The 20,148-nt window shown below is 39.1% G+C and overlaps 1 protein-coding gene across 2 annotated transcripts; it reads right to left on the bottom strand.

Annotated features, from left to right (window-relative positions):
• Positions 1 to 1,265: 1,265 nt before the first annotated feature.
• prdx1 (peroxiredoxin 1) lies at positions 1,266 to 19,884 on the bottom strand. Of its 2 annotated transcripts, none has more exons than XM_034182794.1 (6): positions 19,768 to 19,884; positions 15,697 to 15,821; positions 15,200 to 15,353; positions 15,001 to 15,123; positions 7,932 to 8,062; positions 1,266 to 1,642 (listed from the first exon to the last, which is right to left on the bottom strand). In XM_034182794.1, the coding sequence occupies exons 2-6, from the start codon at positions 15,800 to 15,802 to the stop codon at positions 1,560 to 1,562; spliced, it is 597 nt and encodes a 198-aa protein (XP_034038685.1). In that variant the 5' UTR covers positions 15,803 to 15,821; positions 19,768 to 19,884; the 3' UTR covers positions 1,266 to 1,559. The 2 variants fall into 2 exon arrangements, with proteins under 2 accessions (XP_034038685.1, XP_034038686.1); XM_034182795.1 differs by having other exon boundaries at positions 15,697 to 15,813; positions 19,768 to 19,786.
• Positions 19,885 to 20,148: the final 264 nt, after the last annotated feature.

The following is a 20,148-nucleotide window of genomic DNA, read 5'->3' as shown; positions in this document are numbered from 1 at the left end:
TGACATTGTGAAAAAGTTTTCCTTGATATTTTTTTGCAAATTTATTAAACATAAAAACTAAAAATCACATGTAAGTATTCAGTCTTTGCCATTAAACTTAAAATTGAGCTCAGGTGAATCATGTATCTACTGACCATCCTTGAGATGTTTGTAGCTTAACTGGGAGTCCACCTGGTGTAAGGTCACTTGATTAGACATGATTTGGAAAGGCACACTTGTCTACATATAAGGTCCCACAGTTGCCAGTACATGTCAGAGCACAAACCAAACATGAAGTCAAAGGAATTGTCTGAAGACAGAGAGGATTGTCTTGAGGCACAAATCTGGGAAAGTGTATGTAAACATTTCTGTTGCTTTCTGCAGTGAGCAGTGGCCTCCATCCATAAATGGAAGAAGTTCATATCCACCAAGACTCTTCCTAAAACTGGCCGCCCATCTAAATTGAGTGATTGGTGGACCTTAGTCAGGGAGGTGACCAAGAACCTGATGGGCACTCTGTCAGAGCGCCAGCATTTCTCTGAAGAGTAGAGAACCTTCCAGGACAACCATCTCTGCAGCAATCCAACAATCAAGCCTGTGTGGTAGAGTGGCCAGATGAAAGCATGGTGGTGGCAGTATTATGCTGTGGGGATGTTTTTCAGTGGCAGGAACTGGGAGACTAGTCAGCTTTGAAGGAAAAATGAATGCAATGATGTACAGAGACATCTTGGATGAAAACCTGCTCCAGAGAGCTCTTGACCTCAGACTGGGGTGACGGTTCATCTTTCAGCAGGACAATGACCCTAAGCACAGCCAAGATCTCACAGGAGTGGCTTCAGGACAACTCTGACTGTCCTTGAGTGGCCCAGCCAGAGTCCAGACCTGAATCTGATTGAACATCTCTTGTGAGATCTAAAAACGGCTGTGCACCGATTCTCCCCATCCAACGGGATGGGGCTTGAGAGGTGCTGCAAAGAGGAAGGGGCAAAACTACCTAAAGATAGGTGCACCAAGCTTGTGGCATATTCAAGAAGACTTGAGGCTGTAATTGCTGCATCAAACTGTTGAGAAAAGGGTGCAAATACTTCCATGTGATTTCTTCAATTATTTTTAATAAAACCTTTTCATGTTGTCATTATGGGGTGTTGAGAGCAGAATTTTGAGGGATTTTTTTTTTTTTTTTGAATAAGGCTAACATATGTGCCAAAGTGAATACTTTCAGGACACACTATTCTTACAAACAGACAACCTGGGCTTTAGCAGATATACACAGACTGAGCAAGTTGGGCATTTTGAGATTTATTATCCTTTTTGTTTGTAAAGCAATCTTCTCACAGAGACACATTCTGTGTGTTACTAAGCACACACACACACACATATATATATATATATACACACACATCTTTGTAATGAAAATAACAACAAGGAAACAGACTGGACTGAACATACAGTTATATGCTTTGGTTACAAGTGCACGACAGACAACAGTATACCTAAAGAGTGTTTACTTCACAAAAGTGATTACAAAAGGTTCGAGAAATGTTTCCTACAGCAAGCAGCAGATTCTGGCCGTGGTCTTATTACTGCTTGGAGAAGAAATCTTTACTCTTCTGGACATCAGGCTTGATTGTGTCACTACCTGGTTTCCAGCCAGCTGGGCAGACTGGAGGGGAGAAGGAGTTAGAAATGAATCAGAGTACAGACAACAAAAGCCTTTATTCCAGTTTTTTTGAAGTGCCTGATTTATTGCCATCTATAATGATATTATGTCAGACATCGAAATTTATTCTGCCGCACAGGTCTAACAAGGTGACCTCTGAATTCCCCCCCACCCCCCAATCACTGACTATAGGGAAGAAAATAGTGAAGTGAGCAATTACTGAGCCAATTCTTGTACAACCCCTGGGAAAAATTATGGAATCACCGGCCTCGGAGGATGTTCATTCAGTTGTTTAATTTTGTAGAAAAAAAAAAAAATCAGATCACAGACATGACAAAACTAAAGTCATTTCAAATAGCAACTTTCTGGCTTTAAGAAACACTATAAGAAATCAGGAAAAAAAAAAAAAAATTGTGGCAGTCAGTAACTTACTTTTTTAGACCAAGAAGAGGGGGGGGGGGGGGGGAAGAAAAACGGAATCACTCAATTCTGAGGAATAAATTATGGAATCACCCTGTAAATTTTCATCCCCAAAAACTAACACCTGCATCAAATCAGATCTGCTCATTAGTCTGCATCTAAAAAGGAGTGATCACACCTTGGAGAGCTGTTGCACCAAGTGGACTGACATGAATCATGGCTCCAACACGAGAGATGTCAATTGAAACAAAAGGAGAGGATTATCAAACTCTTAAGAGGGTAAATCATCACGCAATGTTGCAAAAGATGTTGGTTGTTCACAGTCAGCTGTGTCTAAACTCTGGACCAAATACAAACATGGGAAGGTTGTTAAAGGCAAACATACTGGTAGACCAAGGAAGACAAAGCATCAAGACAGATAACTTAAAGCAATGTCTCAAATCGAAAATGCACAACAAAACAAATGAAGATCGAATGGGAGGAAACTGGAGTCAACGTCTGTGACCGAAGGAAGGAAAGGAAATGGGATTTACATACAGAAAAGCTAAACAAAAGCCATCATTAACACCTAAACAGAAAAAACAAGGTTACAATGGGCTAAGGAGAAGCAATCGTGGACTGTGGATGACTGGATGAAAGTCATATTCAGTGATCAGTGATGAATCTCGAATCTGCATTGGGCAAGGTGATGATGCTGGAACTTTTGTTTGGTGCCATTCCAATGAGATTTATAAAGATGACTGCCTGAAGAGAACATGTAAATTTCCACAGTCGATATGGGGCTGCATGTCAGGTAAAGGCACTGGGGAGATGGCTGTCATTACATCATCAATAAATGCACAAGTTTACGTTGATATTTAGACACTTTTCTTATCCCATCAATTGAAAGGATGTTTGGGGATGATGAAATCATTTTTTCAAGATGATAATGCATCTTGCCATAGAGCAAAAACTGAAAACATTCCTTGCAAAAAGACACACAGGGTCAATGTCATGGCCTGCAAATAGTCCGGATCTTAATCCAATTGAAAATCTTTGGTGGAAGTTGAAGAAAATGGTCCATAACAAGGCTCCAACCTGCAAAGCTGATCTGGCAACAGCAATCAGAGAAAGCTGGAGCCAGACTGATGAAGAGTACTGTTTGTCACTCATTAAGTCCATGCCTCGGAGACTGCATGCTGTTATAAAAGCCAGAGGTGGTGCAACAAAATACTAGTGATGTGTTGGAGCGTTCTTTTGTTTTTCATGATTCCATAATGTTTTCCTCAGAATTGAGTGATTCCATATTTTTTTCCCTCTGCTTGGTCTAAAAAAGTAACAGTTACTGCCACAATTTTTTTTGTTCCTGATTTCTTAGAGTGTTTCTTAAAGCCAGAAAGTTGCCATTTGAAATGACTTTAGTTTTGTGTCATGTCTGTGATCTGCTTTTTTTTTTTTTCTACAAAATGAACATCCTCCGAGGCCGGTGATTCCACAATTTTTGCCAGGGGTTGTATAACAACTTGCAGTCTGAGGCATGGACTTAATGAGTGACAAACAGTAGACTATGACATTGGCCCTATGTGTCTTTTTGTAAGGAATGTTTTCACAGTTTTTGCTCTATGGTAAGATGCATTATCATCTTGAAAAGTGATATCATCCCCAAACATCCTTTCAATTGATGGGATAAGAAAAGTGTCAAATATCAACGTAAACTTGTGCATTTGGGTGATTCTTTAACTACGGGCACTACTGGCCTTGTAAATGTAATTTCCACCACACCATTGCCTTACAATATAAAGCACCTTGGGGCAACTGTTTGTTGTGATTTGGCGCTCTATACATGTGCTCTGATGTCACTGTTTATATCCATAGAAACTACCCAAACAAGCTTTCATTCAAACTGTTTAAACGGACATTACAGTGTTGTGGTGGAAATTACGGCAACAGTGTGGGACAACTACATTTTGTTTAAAAAAAATAAACAGTTGTATGACATTGAATACCCCAATTATGTTTTGATTATTTTACTGATTTTAAAACATTAGAAAAAATGTTTACCATTCATTTTTATCATTGAAGATCAAAAGTCTGGGTGTGGGACAAGCACAAAACGGCAATATTTGCATATAATGACGCTGAAAAAAGGTGAGAAAGTCAGACTACTAGAACAAATTTCTTAACACATTCATTGTAAAGATAACTATAAAAGTGTGAAATTTACCCTTTTTTCTGTTTTTCATACAATATGATCAAAGGACATAAGTGCCCGTAGTCTAAGAATCACCCATTTATTGATGATGTAATGACAGCCATCTCCCCAGTGCCTTTACCTGACATGCAGCCCCATATCATCAACTGTGGAAATTTACATGTTCTCTTGAGGCAGTCATCTTTATAAATGTCATTGGAATGGCACCAAACAAAAGTTCCAGCATCATTACCTTGCCCAATGCAGATTTGAGATTCATCACTGAATATGACTTTCATCCAGTCATCCAGAGTCCACGATTGCTTTTCCTTAGCCCATTGTGACCTTGTTTTTTCTGTTTAGGTGTTAATGATGGCTTTCGTTTAGCTTTTCTGTATGTAAATCCCATTTCCTTTAGGCGGTTTCTTACAGTTCGGTCACAGACGTTGACTCCAGTTTCCTCCCATTCGTTCCTCATTTGTTTTGTTGTGCATTCTCAATTTTTGAGACATATTGCTTTAAGTTTTCTGTCTTGATGCTTTGACGTCTTCCTTGGTCTACCAGTATGTTTGCTTTTAACAACCTTCCCATGTTTGTATTTGGTCCAGAGTTTAGACACCGCTGACTGAACAACCAGCATCTTTTGCAACATTGCGTGATGATTTACCCTCTTTTCAGAGTTTGATAATCCTCTCCTTTGTTTCAATTGACATCTCTCATGTTGGAGCCATGATTCATGTTAGTCCACTTGGTGCAACAGCTCTCCAAGGTGTGATCACTCCTTTTTAGATGCAGACTAACGAGCAGATCTGATTTGATGCAGGTGTTAGTTTTGGGGATGAAAATTTACAGGGTGATTCCATAATTTATTCCTCAGAATTGAGTGATTCCATATTTTTTTCCCTCTGCTTGGTCTAAAAAAAAGTAACCGTTACTGACTGCCACAATTATTTTTCCTGATTTCTTATAGTGTTTCTTAAAGCCAGAAAGTTGCCATTTGTGTGACTTTAGTTTTGTGTCATCTCTGTGATCTGCTTTTTTCTACAAAATTAAACAACTGAATGAACATCCTCCGAGGCCAGTGATTCCATAATTTTTCCCAGGGGTTGTATTGTAGTAACCTCCACAGTTACAGTTGTATGTAAAGGTTTTGGTACCCCTGATGATTTCCATGATTTTCCTTTATAAATCATTGGTTGTTTGGATAAGCAATTTCAGTTAAATATATCATATAGCAGACAAACAGTGATATTTGAGAAGTGAAATGAAGTTTATACAATTTACAGAGTGTGTAATAATTCTTTAAACAAAATTAGGCGCATAAATGTGGGCACCCCAACAGAAAAATAAATATATATATAGCCTGTAAACACTTCCTATAGCTTCCAAAGAGAGTCTGGATTCTGGTTGAAGGTGTTTTGGACCATTCTTTACAAAACATCTCAGGTTTGTTGGTTTCCGAGCATGGACAGCCCGCTTAAAAATCACACCACAGATTTTCAATAATATTCAGGTTTGGGGACTGAGATGGCCATTCCAGAACATTGTACTTGTTCCTCTGCATGAATGCCTTAGTAGATTGAGCAGTGTTTAGGGTTGTCTTGTTCAAAGATCCAGCCCCGGCGCAACTTCAGCTTTGTCACTGATTCATGAAACTTGTTCAAGAATCTGCTGATATTGACTGGAATTCATGTGCCCCTCAACTTTAACAAGATTCCAGTACCTGCACTGGCCACACAGCATGATAGAACCACCTCCAAATTTTACTGTAGGTAGCAAGCATTTTTCTTGGAATGCTGTGTTCTTTTTCTGCCATGTATACACCGCCCCTTGTTATGTCCAAATAACTAAATTTTAGTTACATCAGTCCATAGCACCTAATTCCAAAATGAAGCTGGCTTGTCCTAATGTGCTTTAACATACCTCAAGCCACTGTTTGTGGCATGTACACAGAAAAGGCTTCCTCTGTATTACAGCATCATACAGGATCTCTTTGGGCAAAGTGCGCTGTATAGTTGAACGATGCACAGAGACACTATCTGCAGCAAGATCATGTTGTAGGTCTTTGGAGCAAGTCTGTGGGTTGACTATGACTGTTCTCACCATTCTTGGCCTGTCACTTTGGGCCTTAACTAGTACTGAACCTGCAGTCTTCCATTTCCTCACTATGTTCCTCAGAGTGGAAACTGGCAGCTGAAATCTGAGATAGCTTTTTATATCCTTCCCCTAAACCATGATGTTGAACAATCTTTGTTTTTAGGTCATTTGAGAGTTTAGAGGCTCCCATGTTGCCACTCAGAAGAGATGCAAAGAGGGGAAATATTTGCAAATGGCCATCTTATTCACCAGTGAAAGGAGGTCAATGGTCAATTAACTTACTAAACCAATTTTGTGTTCCAATAATTAGTGCTAATCTGCTAGTGTATTCAAATCAATAAAATGACAAGGGTGCCCAAATTTATGCATCTGCCCAATTTTGTTTAATTATTGCACACTTTCTGTAAATACTAGGTACTTCATTTCGCTTCTCAAATATCAGTGTGTTCCTCTGCCATATCATATATTTAACTGAAATTTCTAATCCAGACAACCAATGATTTATAAAGGAAAATAATGAAAATTATCAGGGGTGCCCAAACTTTTGCATAAAACTTTAAGTTGCTTATTGGTTCTGGTGACCACCAAAACACAGATTAGTAACAAGGCTTCAAAAGAATCTTAGGTGCGCTTGCTTTTATGTTCATCTTTTCAACATGCCCTAAAAACAGGATCACTGGTCCTTGTCCCCATCCATTTGAACTAAAATTTTAAACAGTTATAGCAGATTTTAATAAATGTTTGTGAACACAATCACTGACCCCATTAATGTTTTCCCTGCTAGACACAGGGAATATGTGGGATCAGAGAGAAAAGTGTGACGAACTATAGGGAAGAGGGGGAAAAAAAAAAACATCCACACAGCCAACAAACCGTTGCAGACCAGTTGACATACCTCAACTTTCAAAGTCAGTTTTCTCCCACTGGCCATGTGACATTTTCAAAGTGTCCAGCTACAAGGTTTATAATATCATCTAGCCATCTCTCTCCTCTCAAAATGGCACCTTGGAAATGAGCCAAACATGTACTTTGGCATACAGGGAGTGACATAGGCTAGTTGCGGTAGTAGTTGTGAGGAGAGGGACATTTTTGTATCGAATCATTATTAGCAAGTGTGCTAAAAAGTTGGTGTCATACTTTTGTATTCCTCCCACCCCCCTTCATTTTTGCAAGTAAAAGTAGTAATAGCAGCTGTCTCTTCTTGAGGCAGCTTTAGTCACACCTTAACAGTTTTCTGGAATCCAGGATAGGTGGGAGGTGATAGCTTTGTTGGCTAAAATTAAGTTTTCATTTTCGTCTCTGAATCAAACATTCCCTGGGGCGGGTAATTCGCTAGTAGGACAAAGCAACTTATAAATAAGATTCATCTCAACTTTTAATACACCATTTCAGATTCAGTAGGTCATCAGTTTACATACACCAAAATGAATGCCTCCAGACAGTGTTGGCAATTCTAGAAATAGGAGTTATAGCTCCTATAGTGTGAATGCTTCTGAAAGACTAATAATTAAGGGTTAGTTGGGGAATATTTGACTTCATTTGAAACGCCAGATGACAGTACAAGAACCCACATAACAGTTTGACTGGACTACTGCAATAAATTACCTTCTCCGTGTTTGTCAGTGAACTGAAAGGCTTGGACCAGGCGAAGAGTCTCCTCTACTGAGCGTCCAACTGGGAGGTCATTGATTGTGATCTGCCTTAGAATGCCTTTCTCGTCGATTATGAACAGTCCCCTGAAACAGAAAGAGGAGCAGTTCCTAACTCTCCAAAGAAATACAGAATTAAATAATGTTAAAACACACACATTCACTGAAGCAGCCAGGTAACGCGCAGTTTGGGTTGCCACCATGGGAGCGGACTTTAATGATATTGCACAAAGCAACATGCTCACTGCTTAAACCAAAAAGCAGCAGAAATGTTTTGGAGAGGAGGATCCTATGAATTGGTGTTTTCATAATGTCAATTTTATGTTTCAAAAAGTTGAAGACAAAATGCAGTTGGCACCACCTGGTGTTAGTTCTTCTATTCGATGTGTGACAGGAGAGAATTATTTCTATGAATGAGGGTTAAGCTTGATTACAGGGGGCTGTCAAAAATATGACTCAATCTTGCAATGTATTAAAAACAATTGTGTGGCTAAAATTAAAGTACAGTAGTGTTCATAATAATAGTGCTATGTGACTAAAAAGATTAATCCAGGTTTTGAGGATATTTCTTATTGTTACATGGGAAACAATGTACCAGTAGAGTCTCACAAATCCAAGACCAAGCATTCATGATATGCACACTCAAGGCTATGAAATTGGGCTATTAGTAAAAAAAAAAAAAAAAAAAAAAAAAAAAAAAAGTAGAAAAGGGGGTGTTCACAATAATACAACCCCTGGCAAAAATTATGGAATCACTGGCCTCTGAGGATGTTCAGTTTAATTTTGTAGGAAGAAAAAAGAAAAAGAAAAAAAAAAGCAGATCACAGACATGACACAAAACTAAAGTAATTTTAAATGGCAACTTTCTGGCTTTAAGAAACACTATAAGAAATCAGGAACAAAAAAAAAAAAAAAAAAAAAAAAAAAAAAATTGTGGCAGTCAGTAACGGTTACTTTTTTAGACCAAGCAAGGGGGGGGGGGGGGAATGGAATCACTCAATTCTGAGGAAAAAATTATGGAATCATGAAAAACAAAAGAACACTCCAACACATCACTAGTATTTTGTTGCACCACCTCTGGCTTTTATAACAGCTTGCAGTCTCTGAGGCATGGACTTAATGAGTGACAAACAGTACTCTTCAATCTGGCTCCAACTTTCTCTGATTGCTGTTGCCAGCTCAGCTTTGCAGGTTGGAGCCTTGTCATGGAAAATGGTCCTTTAGGCGGTTTCTTACAGTTCGGTCAGAGACGTTGACTCCAGTTTCCTCCCCTTCATTCCTCATTTGTTTTGTTGTGCATTTTTGAGACATATTGCTTTAAGTTATGTCTTGACGCTTTGATGTCTTCCTTGGTCTACCAGTATGTTTGCCTTTAACAACCTTCCCATGTTTGTATTTGGTCCAGAGTTTAGACACAGCTGACTGTAAACAACCAACATCTTTTGCAACATTGCGTGATGATTTACCCTCTTTTAAGAGTTTGATAATCCTCTCCTTTGTTTCAATTGACATCTCTCGTGTTGGAGCCATGATTCATGGCAGTCCACTTGGTGCAACAGCTCTCCAAGGTGTGATCACTCCTTTTTAGATGCAGACTAACAAGCAGATCTGATTTGATGCAGCTGTTAGTTTTGGGGAAGAAAATTTATAGGGTGATTCCATAATTTCTTCCTCATAATTGAGTGATTCCATATTTTTTTCCCTCTGCTTGGTCTAAAAAAGTAACCGTTACTGACTGCCACAATTTTTTTTCTTGATTTCTTAGTGTTTCTTAAAGCCAGAAAGTTGCCATTTGAAATGACTTTAGTTGTGTCATGTCTGTGATCTGCTTTTTTTCTACAAAATTAAACAACTGAATGAACATCCTCCGAGGCCGGTGATTCCATAATTTTTGCCAGGGGTTGTAGTAGTGTGGCATTCAGTCAGTGAGTTCATCAATTTTGTGGAACAAACAGGTGTGAATCAGGTGTCCCCTATTTAAGGATGAAGCCAGCACCTGTTGAACATGCTTTTCTCTTTGAAAGCCTGAAGAAAATGGGACGTTCAGACGAACAGCGTAGTTTGATTAAAAAGTTGATTGGAGAGGGGAAAACATACGCAGGTGCAAAATATTATAGGCTGTTCATGTACAATGATCACCAATGCTTTAAAATGGACAAAAAAAAAAAAAAAAGACGCGTGGAAGAAAACGGAAAACAACCATCAAAATGGATAGGAGAATAACCAGAATGGCAAAGGCTCACCCACTGATCAGCTCCAGGATGATCAAAGACAGTCTGGAGTTACCTGTAAGTGCTGTGACAGTTAGAAGACGCCTGTGTGAAGCTAATTTATTTGCAAGAATCCCCCGCAAAGTCCCTCTGTTAAATAAAAGACATGTGCAGAAGAGGTTACAGTTTGCCAAAGAACACATCAACTGGCCTAAAGAGAAACTGAGGAATATTTTGTGGACTGATGAGTAAAATTGTTCTTTTTGGGTCCAAGGGCCACAGACAATTTGTGAGACGACCCCCAAACTCTGAATTCAAGGCACAGTTCACAGTGAAGAATGGTGGTGCAAGCATCATGATATGGGCATGTTTCTCCTACTATGGTGTTGGGCCTATATATCGCATACTAGGTATCATGGATCAGTTTGGATATATCAAATACTTGAAGAGGTCATGTTGCCTTATGCTGAAGAGGACATGCCCTTGAAAGGGGTGTTTCAACAAGACAATGACCCCAAGCACATTAGTAAACGAGCAAAATCATGGTTCCACATCAACAAAATTAATGCCTCGCAGATGTTAAGAAATCATGAAAAACTGTGGTTATACAACCCCTGGCAATTATGGAATCACCGGCCTCGGAGGATGTTCATTCAGTTGTTTAATTTTGTAGAAAACAAAGCAGATCACAGACATGACAAAACTAAAGTTATTTCAAATGGCAACTTTCTGGCTTTAACAGTATAAGAAATCAGGAAAAAAAAATAAATTGCGGCAGTCAGTAACGGTTACTTTTTTTAGACCAAGCAGAGGGAAAAAAAAATAAATATGGACTCACTCAATTCTGAAGAATAAATTATGCAATCACCATGTAAATTTTCATCCCCAAAACTAACACCTGCATCAAAGCAGATCTGCTCGTTAGTCTGCATCTAAAAAGGAGTGATCATACCTTGGAGAGCTCTTGCACCAAGTGGACTGACATGAATCACGGCTCCAACACGAGAGATGTCAATTGAAACAAAGGAGAGGATTATCAAACTCTTAAAAGAGGGTAAATCATCACGCAATGTTGCAAAAGATGCTGGTTGTTCACAGTCAGCGGTGTCTAAACTCTGGACCAAATACAAACATAGGAAGGTTGTTAAAGGCAAACATACTGGTAGACCAAGGAAGACATCAAAGCGGCAAGACAGAAAACTTAAAGCAATATGTCTCAAAAATCGAAAATGCACAACAAAACAAATGAGGAATGAAGGGGAGGAAACTGGAGTCAACGTCTGTGACCGAACTGTAAGAAACCGCCTAAAGGAAATGGGATTTACATACAGAAAATGTAAACGAAAGCCATCATTAACACCTAAACAGAAAACAACAAGGTTACAATGTGCTAAGGAAAAGCAATCGTGGACTGTGGATGAAAGTCATATTCAGTGATGAATCTCGAATCTGCATTGGGCAAGGTGATGATGCTGGAACTTTTGTTTGGTGCCATTCCAATGAGATTTATAAAGATGACTGCCTGAAGAGAACATGTAAATTTCCACAGTCGATGATATGGGGCTGCATGTCAGGTAAAGGCACTGGGGAGATGGCTGTCATTACATCATCAATAAATGCACAAGTTTACGTTGATATTTTGGGCACTGTTCTTAACCCATCAATTGAAAGGATGTTTGGGGATGATGAAATCATTTTTCAAGATGATAATGCATCTTGCCATAGAGCAAAAACTGTGAAAACATTCCTTGCAAAAAGACACAGGGTGAATGTCATGGCCTGCAAATAGTCCGGATCTTAATCCCAATTGAAAATCTTTGGTGGAAGTTGAAGAAAATGGTCCATGACAAGGCTCCAACCTGCAAAGCTGATCTGGCAACAGCAATCAGAGACAGTTGGAGCCAGATTGATGAAGAGTACTGTTTGTCACTCATTAAGTCCATGTCTCAGAGACTGCAAGTTGTTATAAAAGCCAGAGGTGATGCAACAAAATACTAGTGATGTGTTGGAGCGTTCTTTTGTTTTTCATGATTCCATAATTTTTTCGTCAGAATTGAGTGATTCCATATTTTTCCCCTCTGCTTGGTCTAAAAAAGTAACCGTTACTGACTGCCACAATTTTTTTTCCCTTATTTCCTAAAGCCAGAAAGTTGCCATTTGAAATGACTTTAGTTGTGTCATGTCTGATCTGGTTTTTTTCTACAAAATTAAACAACTGAATGAACATCCTCCGAGCCCAGTGATTCCATAATTATTGCCAGGGGTTGTATAACTAAATACTAGTTTAGTGATTCACAGGATTGCTAAAAAAGCAGTTTGAACATAATAGTTTTGACTTTGTAGCGTCAACAGCAGATGCTACTATTATTGTGAACACCCCCTTTACTACTTTTTTTTAACCAATAGCCCAGTTTCATAGCCTTAAGAGTGTGCATATCATGAATGCTTGGTCTTTAGATTTGTGAGAATCTACTGGTACCTTGTTTCCCATGTAACAATAAGAAATATACTCAAAACCTGGATTAATCTTTTTAGTCACATAGCACTACTCGTATTATTCTGAATACTACTGTACATGCATTTATGCAAGTGCATCCCAAAATAAAATATGAGACTTCAGTTTATCCCCAAAATATGTAAAGAGCTGAATGTCAATGTGCTGCACCGCATTTAGTTACAAAGAATTGTTTTGATCAGTTAGAAATTTTACCATACAATTACGTCATCATATAATATAATTGCTAGATTGGAATACATATAAGTGTGTAGATTAGGTGGTACTTGAGGGCCAGTTTGAGATCCACTGCATTAGAGCATGAGGTTGGAAATACTTAATAAAAGCCCATGTCATAGTTCCTTAATTAGGGGTGGTGGCCAAGTGGTTAATGTGCTTGGTTTCAGTTCAGAAGGCTCTGGGTTTAAATCCCACCCCCTGCCAAAAATGTAGTTTCTTTAAAACCTATTTATGCTTAAATACCATATCACTTCTGGCAAATACTCTACTGGTGCACGATGCTGGCATTTTATTCTTTAAATCCATATCAAGCACTTCTGTAAGGAATGTGTTCAGAGTTTCACCGTATTTGCTACAGCCACCGGGTGATTTGTTTTATACAAGAAGTTTATCTGATGTAAGGACCTTCGTGTTGCTGTCAGCACTGTCGTAGATTAAACCCCTCTCCTAAAATGGCAGAGAAGAAGTTGAATGTGCTCCTGTCCTCATTATTAAATTGATATGGTTGAAACCACCGATTGAATAGCCTTTTGCTGTACTTTAGACATGGTGATGTCATGATTTTCTTCCTGCTATAAAAAGCTTTATTATCAAAACAAACATCTCCCTTTGAAAGCAGAATTCACAGCAACCTACACGGACTTATTTCTACAACCACGAATCACGAAAAAGTTGGTACCACACAGGAACCACCCCTCCAACACACACAAAACACTTATTTTTACTTTTACTTCTATTTAGACCGTGAACCCAACCCATGTGGTCAACTAAATTTCATTTATTAATATGCAGACATTCCTGCATTACTGTACATAAGTAAAAGTATAAAATGTTACGTCAAACAAGCAACTTCAACAGGTGATTATAAATATGATGGTATGAAAACAATATCCACAAAAGGCTGAATCTTTATGGAGTAAAGATGCACAGAGGGTTTCCAGTATGTCAAAAGTGTTAGAAAATTATTGAAATATTTAAAAAATATCCTCAAAGAAAGATTGAGAGGGACTGGCATATTTTCTCTGTAGTCCACAAGTCCCCTTGACTTGCACCTTTTTCACTCTGGGTCAACACAGCAGTTCAGAGATTGATGTGCATGTTGAGCTCGTATAGGTTTTACACCAGATTTCTTTCCTGACATAACTCCATATAACATGGAGAATAGGCAGGGGTCATCTTGAACTGGGAACCTCCTGTTCTGGAAATAACCACATTGCATAATATCATTAAAGGATTCAAGGTACCTAGAGGAATTTTAGTGGACAAAGGGCAAGGGCGCAAGCCTGAGCTAGACACCCCTGATTTCTGATCCCTTAAATGGCACAGCATCAGGCTATTCATCAATAGGAGATATAACCACAACAATAGATTACTTCTCTGTCTTCCTCTGGGTGTGGAGGCATCATTGTTGACCCATCATACAGTGGAATCATGTAATGTGGCCAGTTAAATTAGTCTAGATCTTTATTGGAATCAAGGGATGCAGTGTACTCCAGAACAAAGATGAAGCAGACCATTGAGATGGTCTTCAGCATCAAAAGCCAGAGTCTGTCATGGTATGGAGTTGTGTCACTGCCCATGGAAAAGGGAATTTACACTTAAATGATGGCAGCATTTGAGATTTTACAGCAACATATGCTGCTTTCAAGAACATTTTTCTGGGGACGTCCATGCATTTTCAACAAGAAAATGTGGAATGCTATGCTAAATGATGTTTGGTGGTCAAGTTCCATTGCCATTTAAAAACATTTTTTCCAGTTTTTTTGTGCCTAGAAACAGTAAAGCTTAATGGAATTTTGTATTTTATGCATTACCTCTTTTATGAAATCTCTATGAATAACAGTGGTATTTATTGTATTTTCTGCAGTATTTAAGTCTCAGGATGCTGCGGTGAATGCGGCAACATGCATGGTCCTAGACTTTGTACATGTAATTGAAAGTGCCACATAAATAAGTAGCATCACGCTACAGAATTTAGGATGAGGCACCAGCACAAAAACATCTTAGGGCCTACGTAGGCCTTACTTGCTGTACACTTCATTGCTTGGATGCATAGGCAGCAAATAGATTCCTAAACCCACCTGTAGGCAATGCCCTCATCCTCCTTCAAGATGCCGTAGTCTTTGGAGATTGTATGCTGTATGTCAGACACCAGGGGAATCTTCATCGTACCCAGACCACCCTGCTTACGGGGTGTGTTGGTCCTTAAATGCAAACGAAACAATGCAGTTTTCAAGGCCAAGTACACAGTTATGTTCAAATCTAAAGTTTCATAAATACCATGCAAGATGGGAGAAGTGGGAGTCAACAGAGGCAGCGATGACCTCACAGTCAATCTTCTTAAATTCATTAGCAGCGTCACTGAATGCAATGATCTCAGTTGGACACACAAAGGTGAAGTCCAGTGGATAGAAGAAAAATACAACATATTTCCCTGCATCAAAGTTGGGAGGGGGGTAGATTATTAAGTTAATCATGTAATCACACGGTGAATCACATCCAACAACTACACCACAATTTACAATTCTGGCCTCGTCTGTGCAAGTGTTGCCATTCATCACTTCACGATCTGTGTGACAGCGACAAACCATCTCCCCCAGACAGATTTATTTCCATCACTGATTAATCTTTGTTATAATGCAAGATAGAAATTTGCTTTTACAGAACCATGTCCTCATGTGAGAAGCTACTGTACAAAGAGGGCATGATTACCTAATTACTTGAGTCACTTATTTTAATAATGTAAACTGTAAAAAAAAAATCTAATAAAAATGTACCTCTGTAGTCTGAAAGCGTGAGTTCCTTAAACTGTCCATCTGGCATTACCGCTTTGGCAGTGAAATCTGGGGCCAGTTTTCCAATGTGAGCCTTGCCTGCAGCCATCTTCACTCTGACTGGAAACCTGAACAGTGAAACATTTTCATTTACCCTTCACAAATATAAATAAAAAGGAGTCCATTGTTTTTTTTAGGAGATGCATGTCAAGATCATTTCTTCCCAAATAGTCTTGGCACTTATCGTACCAGGGAGATTTTTCTAATCATACAGAACAAATTGCAAATAAAGCTTTGCAAAAAAGAGTCATAGCATTACTATGCATCTGACGTACACACAGCCAGCATCATCTCAGTATTCACAGAGACAGGTTCTCTTAAAAGATTTTAAATGTGCATCATTCGAGTGTCTCTGCAGTCCTTTTGGTGATGAACTTTAAAATACACTCCATTTTTTTAAAGCTATGTGGACCCCCCCTTTATCGATGTTGCATACAAACAATGCAAAATGTAGCCGCAAGCGGCCACTGTCAGGGTCCAAGCCCTGTTTCTGCAATTCAACCCATGAATAATGCACCTGTTCAAAGCTCCTCATGTCCCCTGCATCTTCCCATGTTGCTGTCACTCTGTGCTACAGCACTTTGTCATTAATCCCTCCATACAGTTGGTGTTGTCAGAAGTCTACTGTGGTATTACAGCGCACCCTAAACCTTCAAAGATCCCTTCAATAACTTGGATTGGTTAAAACATTGTACATCCCACATTTTGTGAAAACGGGATAAATTGTTGAAGTATTAGTGAAAAAACAGTTTGTTAGTAAAATATAAATGGCCAAAGATTTTCAATGGTGAAGTGGGTGGAGCCTATATGGTTAGATGCAGAATCTTCCATGGAATCCAGATCCATTAGATCTTTTATTATAGGCCTCTGGTTTCAGAAGTTACTTCCAAAAGTATACTGTGATGCTGTGCTGCCCCCATCAGGTCAGTTAAGGTGTGACTTTTTGCAAATGTCCATGAAGTTTGGTATCAAAAGAGCAATTCATTCATGAACAATAGATTTCATGAATTAAGCCACACCAACTCAACTCATCACATCAATTCCAACTCAAGTGGCAAAACAAGAGAAACTATGATAAATCTGTCGTAGACCTTTTATGTGGCTCGTTTCAAATATTTTATGTGCCACGTTTTCTGACGACTTGAGCAAAAATTGTAGGAGGTGAAGCAAAAGCACAGATTTCCCAAAAGTTCAAAATGTCTAAAGAATCTGCTATGCAACAAATTTGATAGTTCAATGTCTTACGACGACGAACATTCAACAGAATCCAGATAAAGAATTTTTATTTTTGGCCCAATGTTTGAGACGTTACTGCCAAAAATCTACTTTGGTGGTAACGAAGTGACTGTAGCGGCTCCATTGGGTTTTTTCAGGTATAATTTTTTTCAGAATGTTGTAATGATGATCTTAATTTTGATTTCAAATGATTAATTCATTCATGAGCTATAACAGATTTAGTGATATAAGCCACACCCACTGGAATTTTACCCACCAATTCTTCCAAAACACAACAACAACAAAAAAGTCAGAAAAAGCCATGCAATCATTTTTGTGTGGCTTGGTTCAAGCATTGTACATGCCACATTTTGTGATGATTGGGCAGCAAGGTGGATTAGTGGTTAGCACTGTTGCCTCACAGCAAGAAGGTCATGGATTCGATTCCCACCTCTGGCCTTTCTGTGTAGAGTTTGCATGTTCTCCCTGTGTTTGCATGGGTTCTCTCCAGGTGCTCCGGCTTCCTCCCACATCCAAAGACATCCAGGTTAGGTGGATTGGAAGCTTTAAATTGTCTGAAGGTGTGTATGTGTTTGTTTGTCTATGTGTGGCCCTGTACCCCGCCTCATGCCCTATGACTGCTGGGATAGGCTGCAGCCCCATGCAACCCTTAACTGGAGTAAGCGGTTGAAGATGAGTGAGTGGGCAAAAACTAGAGGCGGAGTAGCGAATAAACACTTTTCCAAACTATTCAAAATTCCGTAAATCACAAGTGTGTATATATATATATTCTAGGCGTCATGCTTGAGGAGTAATTAGCAAAAAGGTAAATGTGGTTATTATAGTACCACCATGTGGTGAGTAAGTTAATTCTTTTTCCATGTGTAGTGGGTGCCTTGTGGATGCTGCACGACAGATTTAACTGCCATAATCTTTACCATCCCTGAGCAAGAAAGAAAATTTGTCTGAGGAGTAGGATTATTTTAAAATGGCTGCAAAGCTACAAAAGGGATGTAGGTGGGGCCAATATGGCAAGATGCAGGGTTCAGTAATTATTGCCAAAAGTCTACTGCAGTGGTTGTAGTGCCCCCATCAGGCCAATTAAGGTATCAGTTTTGAAGAAGGCCATACTGACCCAGTTTGACTTCAAAGGAATAATTCCTTCATGAGCTGGACCACATTTAGTGAGTTACATCACACCCACTTAATTTTGGAAGCCAATAGCAGCAAAACAGAAAGATCAAAAATTCATGCAATAACTTTTGTGTGGCTCAGTCCAAACATGGCACATAAAACTGAAAAGAGTAGTGAAACTGCACAAAACAAAAAAAAAAAACATTTTCAGACAATTAAAAATGGCGGTAAGGCCACCTTGGCATAAATGGGTGTGGCCTATGCAGAAGGACCCAAGGAACCCAACAAAAAAGAAGTTTGATTGTACGACTGTGGATTCCCTCTGGGTGCTCCAGCTTCCTTCCACACCCAGAGACATCCAGGGTGAATTGTATTAACTTTAAATTGGCCATAGATGCGAATGAGTCTGTCTGTCTACGGCTGCCTTGTCCAGGATGAACCCCCCCTTTCACACTTCCATTGGAATAGGCTGCAGCCCCACGTCACTGTGACCCTCAAGTATTGTGTATACTTGGTTAAAAACTGCGTACTTTCTACGTCCAGTGCTCTACACCAAAAAAATTAAACAGTTTGAATTTTTGCGTCCCTCTCAGCATACTGCTGCACAGAGCTGCTTAAACGTGGCGTAGAGCTGCATAGCTCAGCATAGTCAGTACGCTGCAATACGCAACTCTACATTGGCCTGGTGTGAATGGAGCTTTAGTTGGAATAAGCAGGATCATAAAAAATTGATGGACTTGCACCAACCACCTTGTCTTCATTCAGGACCATGGTTTAAAAAAAACAAAAAAAAAAAAAGCAAAGCTTTTTGTTATTTTATTGTAAAGCAAATTTGTCACTTTTTTTGGTGAGCCAAAATAAATAAAGTCATCCCATCTGTGATTAAAAACCACAATCAGACCTGAACCACAGGTTTTATGATACATTAGCCAAGTACACAGCAAAATATGACACCTTTAATTATCACCCATGAATCAATGTTGGGTACACTTTCAGGACCCGTTGCCAGATTTGTCCATATGTGTTTCAGAGTGGCAACTTGAGAACAACTGCAACATCAAAGCACTACATTTTATTGTTGTGTACCTTTGCATAATACCTCGGAAATGCACACATATGAAGGTCAAGAGGCCAAGGTCACAGATGGTGCAGTTAAAAAAAAGAAAAAAATTTACACATCAGTGGCAAACATTCAAAAAAGCCTACAGACGGCTGCTGACATGATCCTATGGATTTATTTTTTTCTCCTGACAGGAACTAATCCCGCACACACTTTCAATCTCATTTTCTATTCAGAGGTGTTTCCTCATTGGATTCTTAGTAGCAATTAACTATTTTTCTTCCTCTGCACAACTGCAGCCACCCGACACGAGATTCCCTCAAAGTGGAATTATTCCACAAATTAACAACGAACAATCACAAAAAAAGGGGTTCATCTTACTTCCTAGAACACTTGTTGGCTTTTTTTAAATAAAGAAAGGAAATGGGTGGGAAAAAAAAACCGTCGTTTCGCAGAATGGATGAAATACATGTTTAGAAACAAAACACCTGTGGAGCTGTAAATGAAACTACATCAGACTGACACTTTATCACGTCCACTCGTTTATAAGACGAATACTTCTTTAAAAACCATGCAGATACAGAAATTTAAAATACAATACATACCTTTAATCACACTCAAAACTACAACTTCCCAGAAACCGGAGGAGCAGAGAAACTGACCGTGACCGACACCCGCAGAGAGACTTTATACCACGTCTGACATCTCGCGAGATTATCCTTATCCCATGAACCCCGCCCACTTCGTTGGGTCCTCCTCCGGACTCAATCTGTATATCCAGCGTGACACAGCAAATTTCCTAATCACTTGTGTGGAATGTTTATACTCTTGCGAAATGATTTTGTGAAACCATATAAATTAAGGCTGAGAAGTCACACCGACGTTGAGATTTAAAAAAAATAATAATAAATTCACTTTCTGAAAGCTTTCAGTGAGAGGGTGAGCTCTGCATGTGATGCACAAGTGTGGATTTATACCTCTCAAAC

The sequence above is a fragment of the Thalassophryne amazonica genome, chromosome 12 (genome assembly GCF_902500255.1).
Source record: "Thalassophryne amazonica chromosome 12, fThaAma1.1, whole genome shotgun sequence".
NCBI classification, from domain to species: Eukaryota; Metazoa; Chordata; class Actinopteri; order Batrachoidiformes; family Batrachoididae; genus Thalassophryne; species Thalassophryne amazonica.
This window is presented reverse-complemented; position numbering and strand designations above follow the sequence as displayed.

Coding starts and splice junctions, on each gene's coding strand:
- prdx1 (XM_034182794.1), bottom strand. CDS start 15,802: ATGGCTGCAGGCAAGGCTCACATTGGAAAACTGGCCCCAGATTTCACT. Junction 15,354..15,696: donor CACGCTTTCAGACTACAGAG/GTACATTTTTAT, acceptor ACTTTGATGCAG/GGAAATATGTTGTATTTTTC. Junction 8,063..15,000: donor GATGAGGGCATTGCCTACAG/GTGGGTTTAGGA, acceptor TTTCTGTTTCAG/GGGACTGTTCATAATCGACG.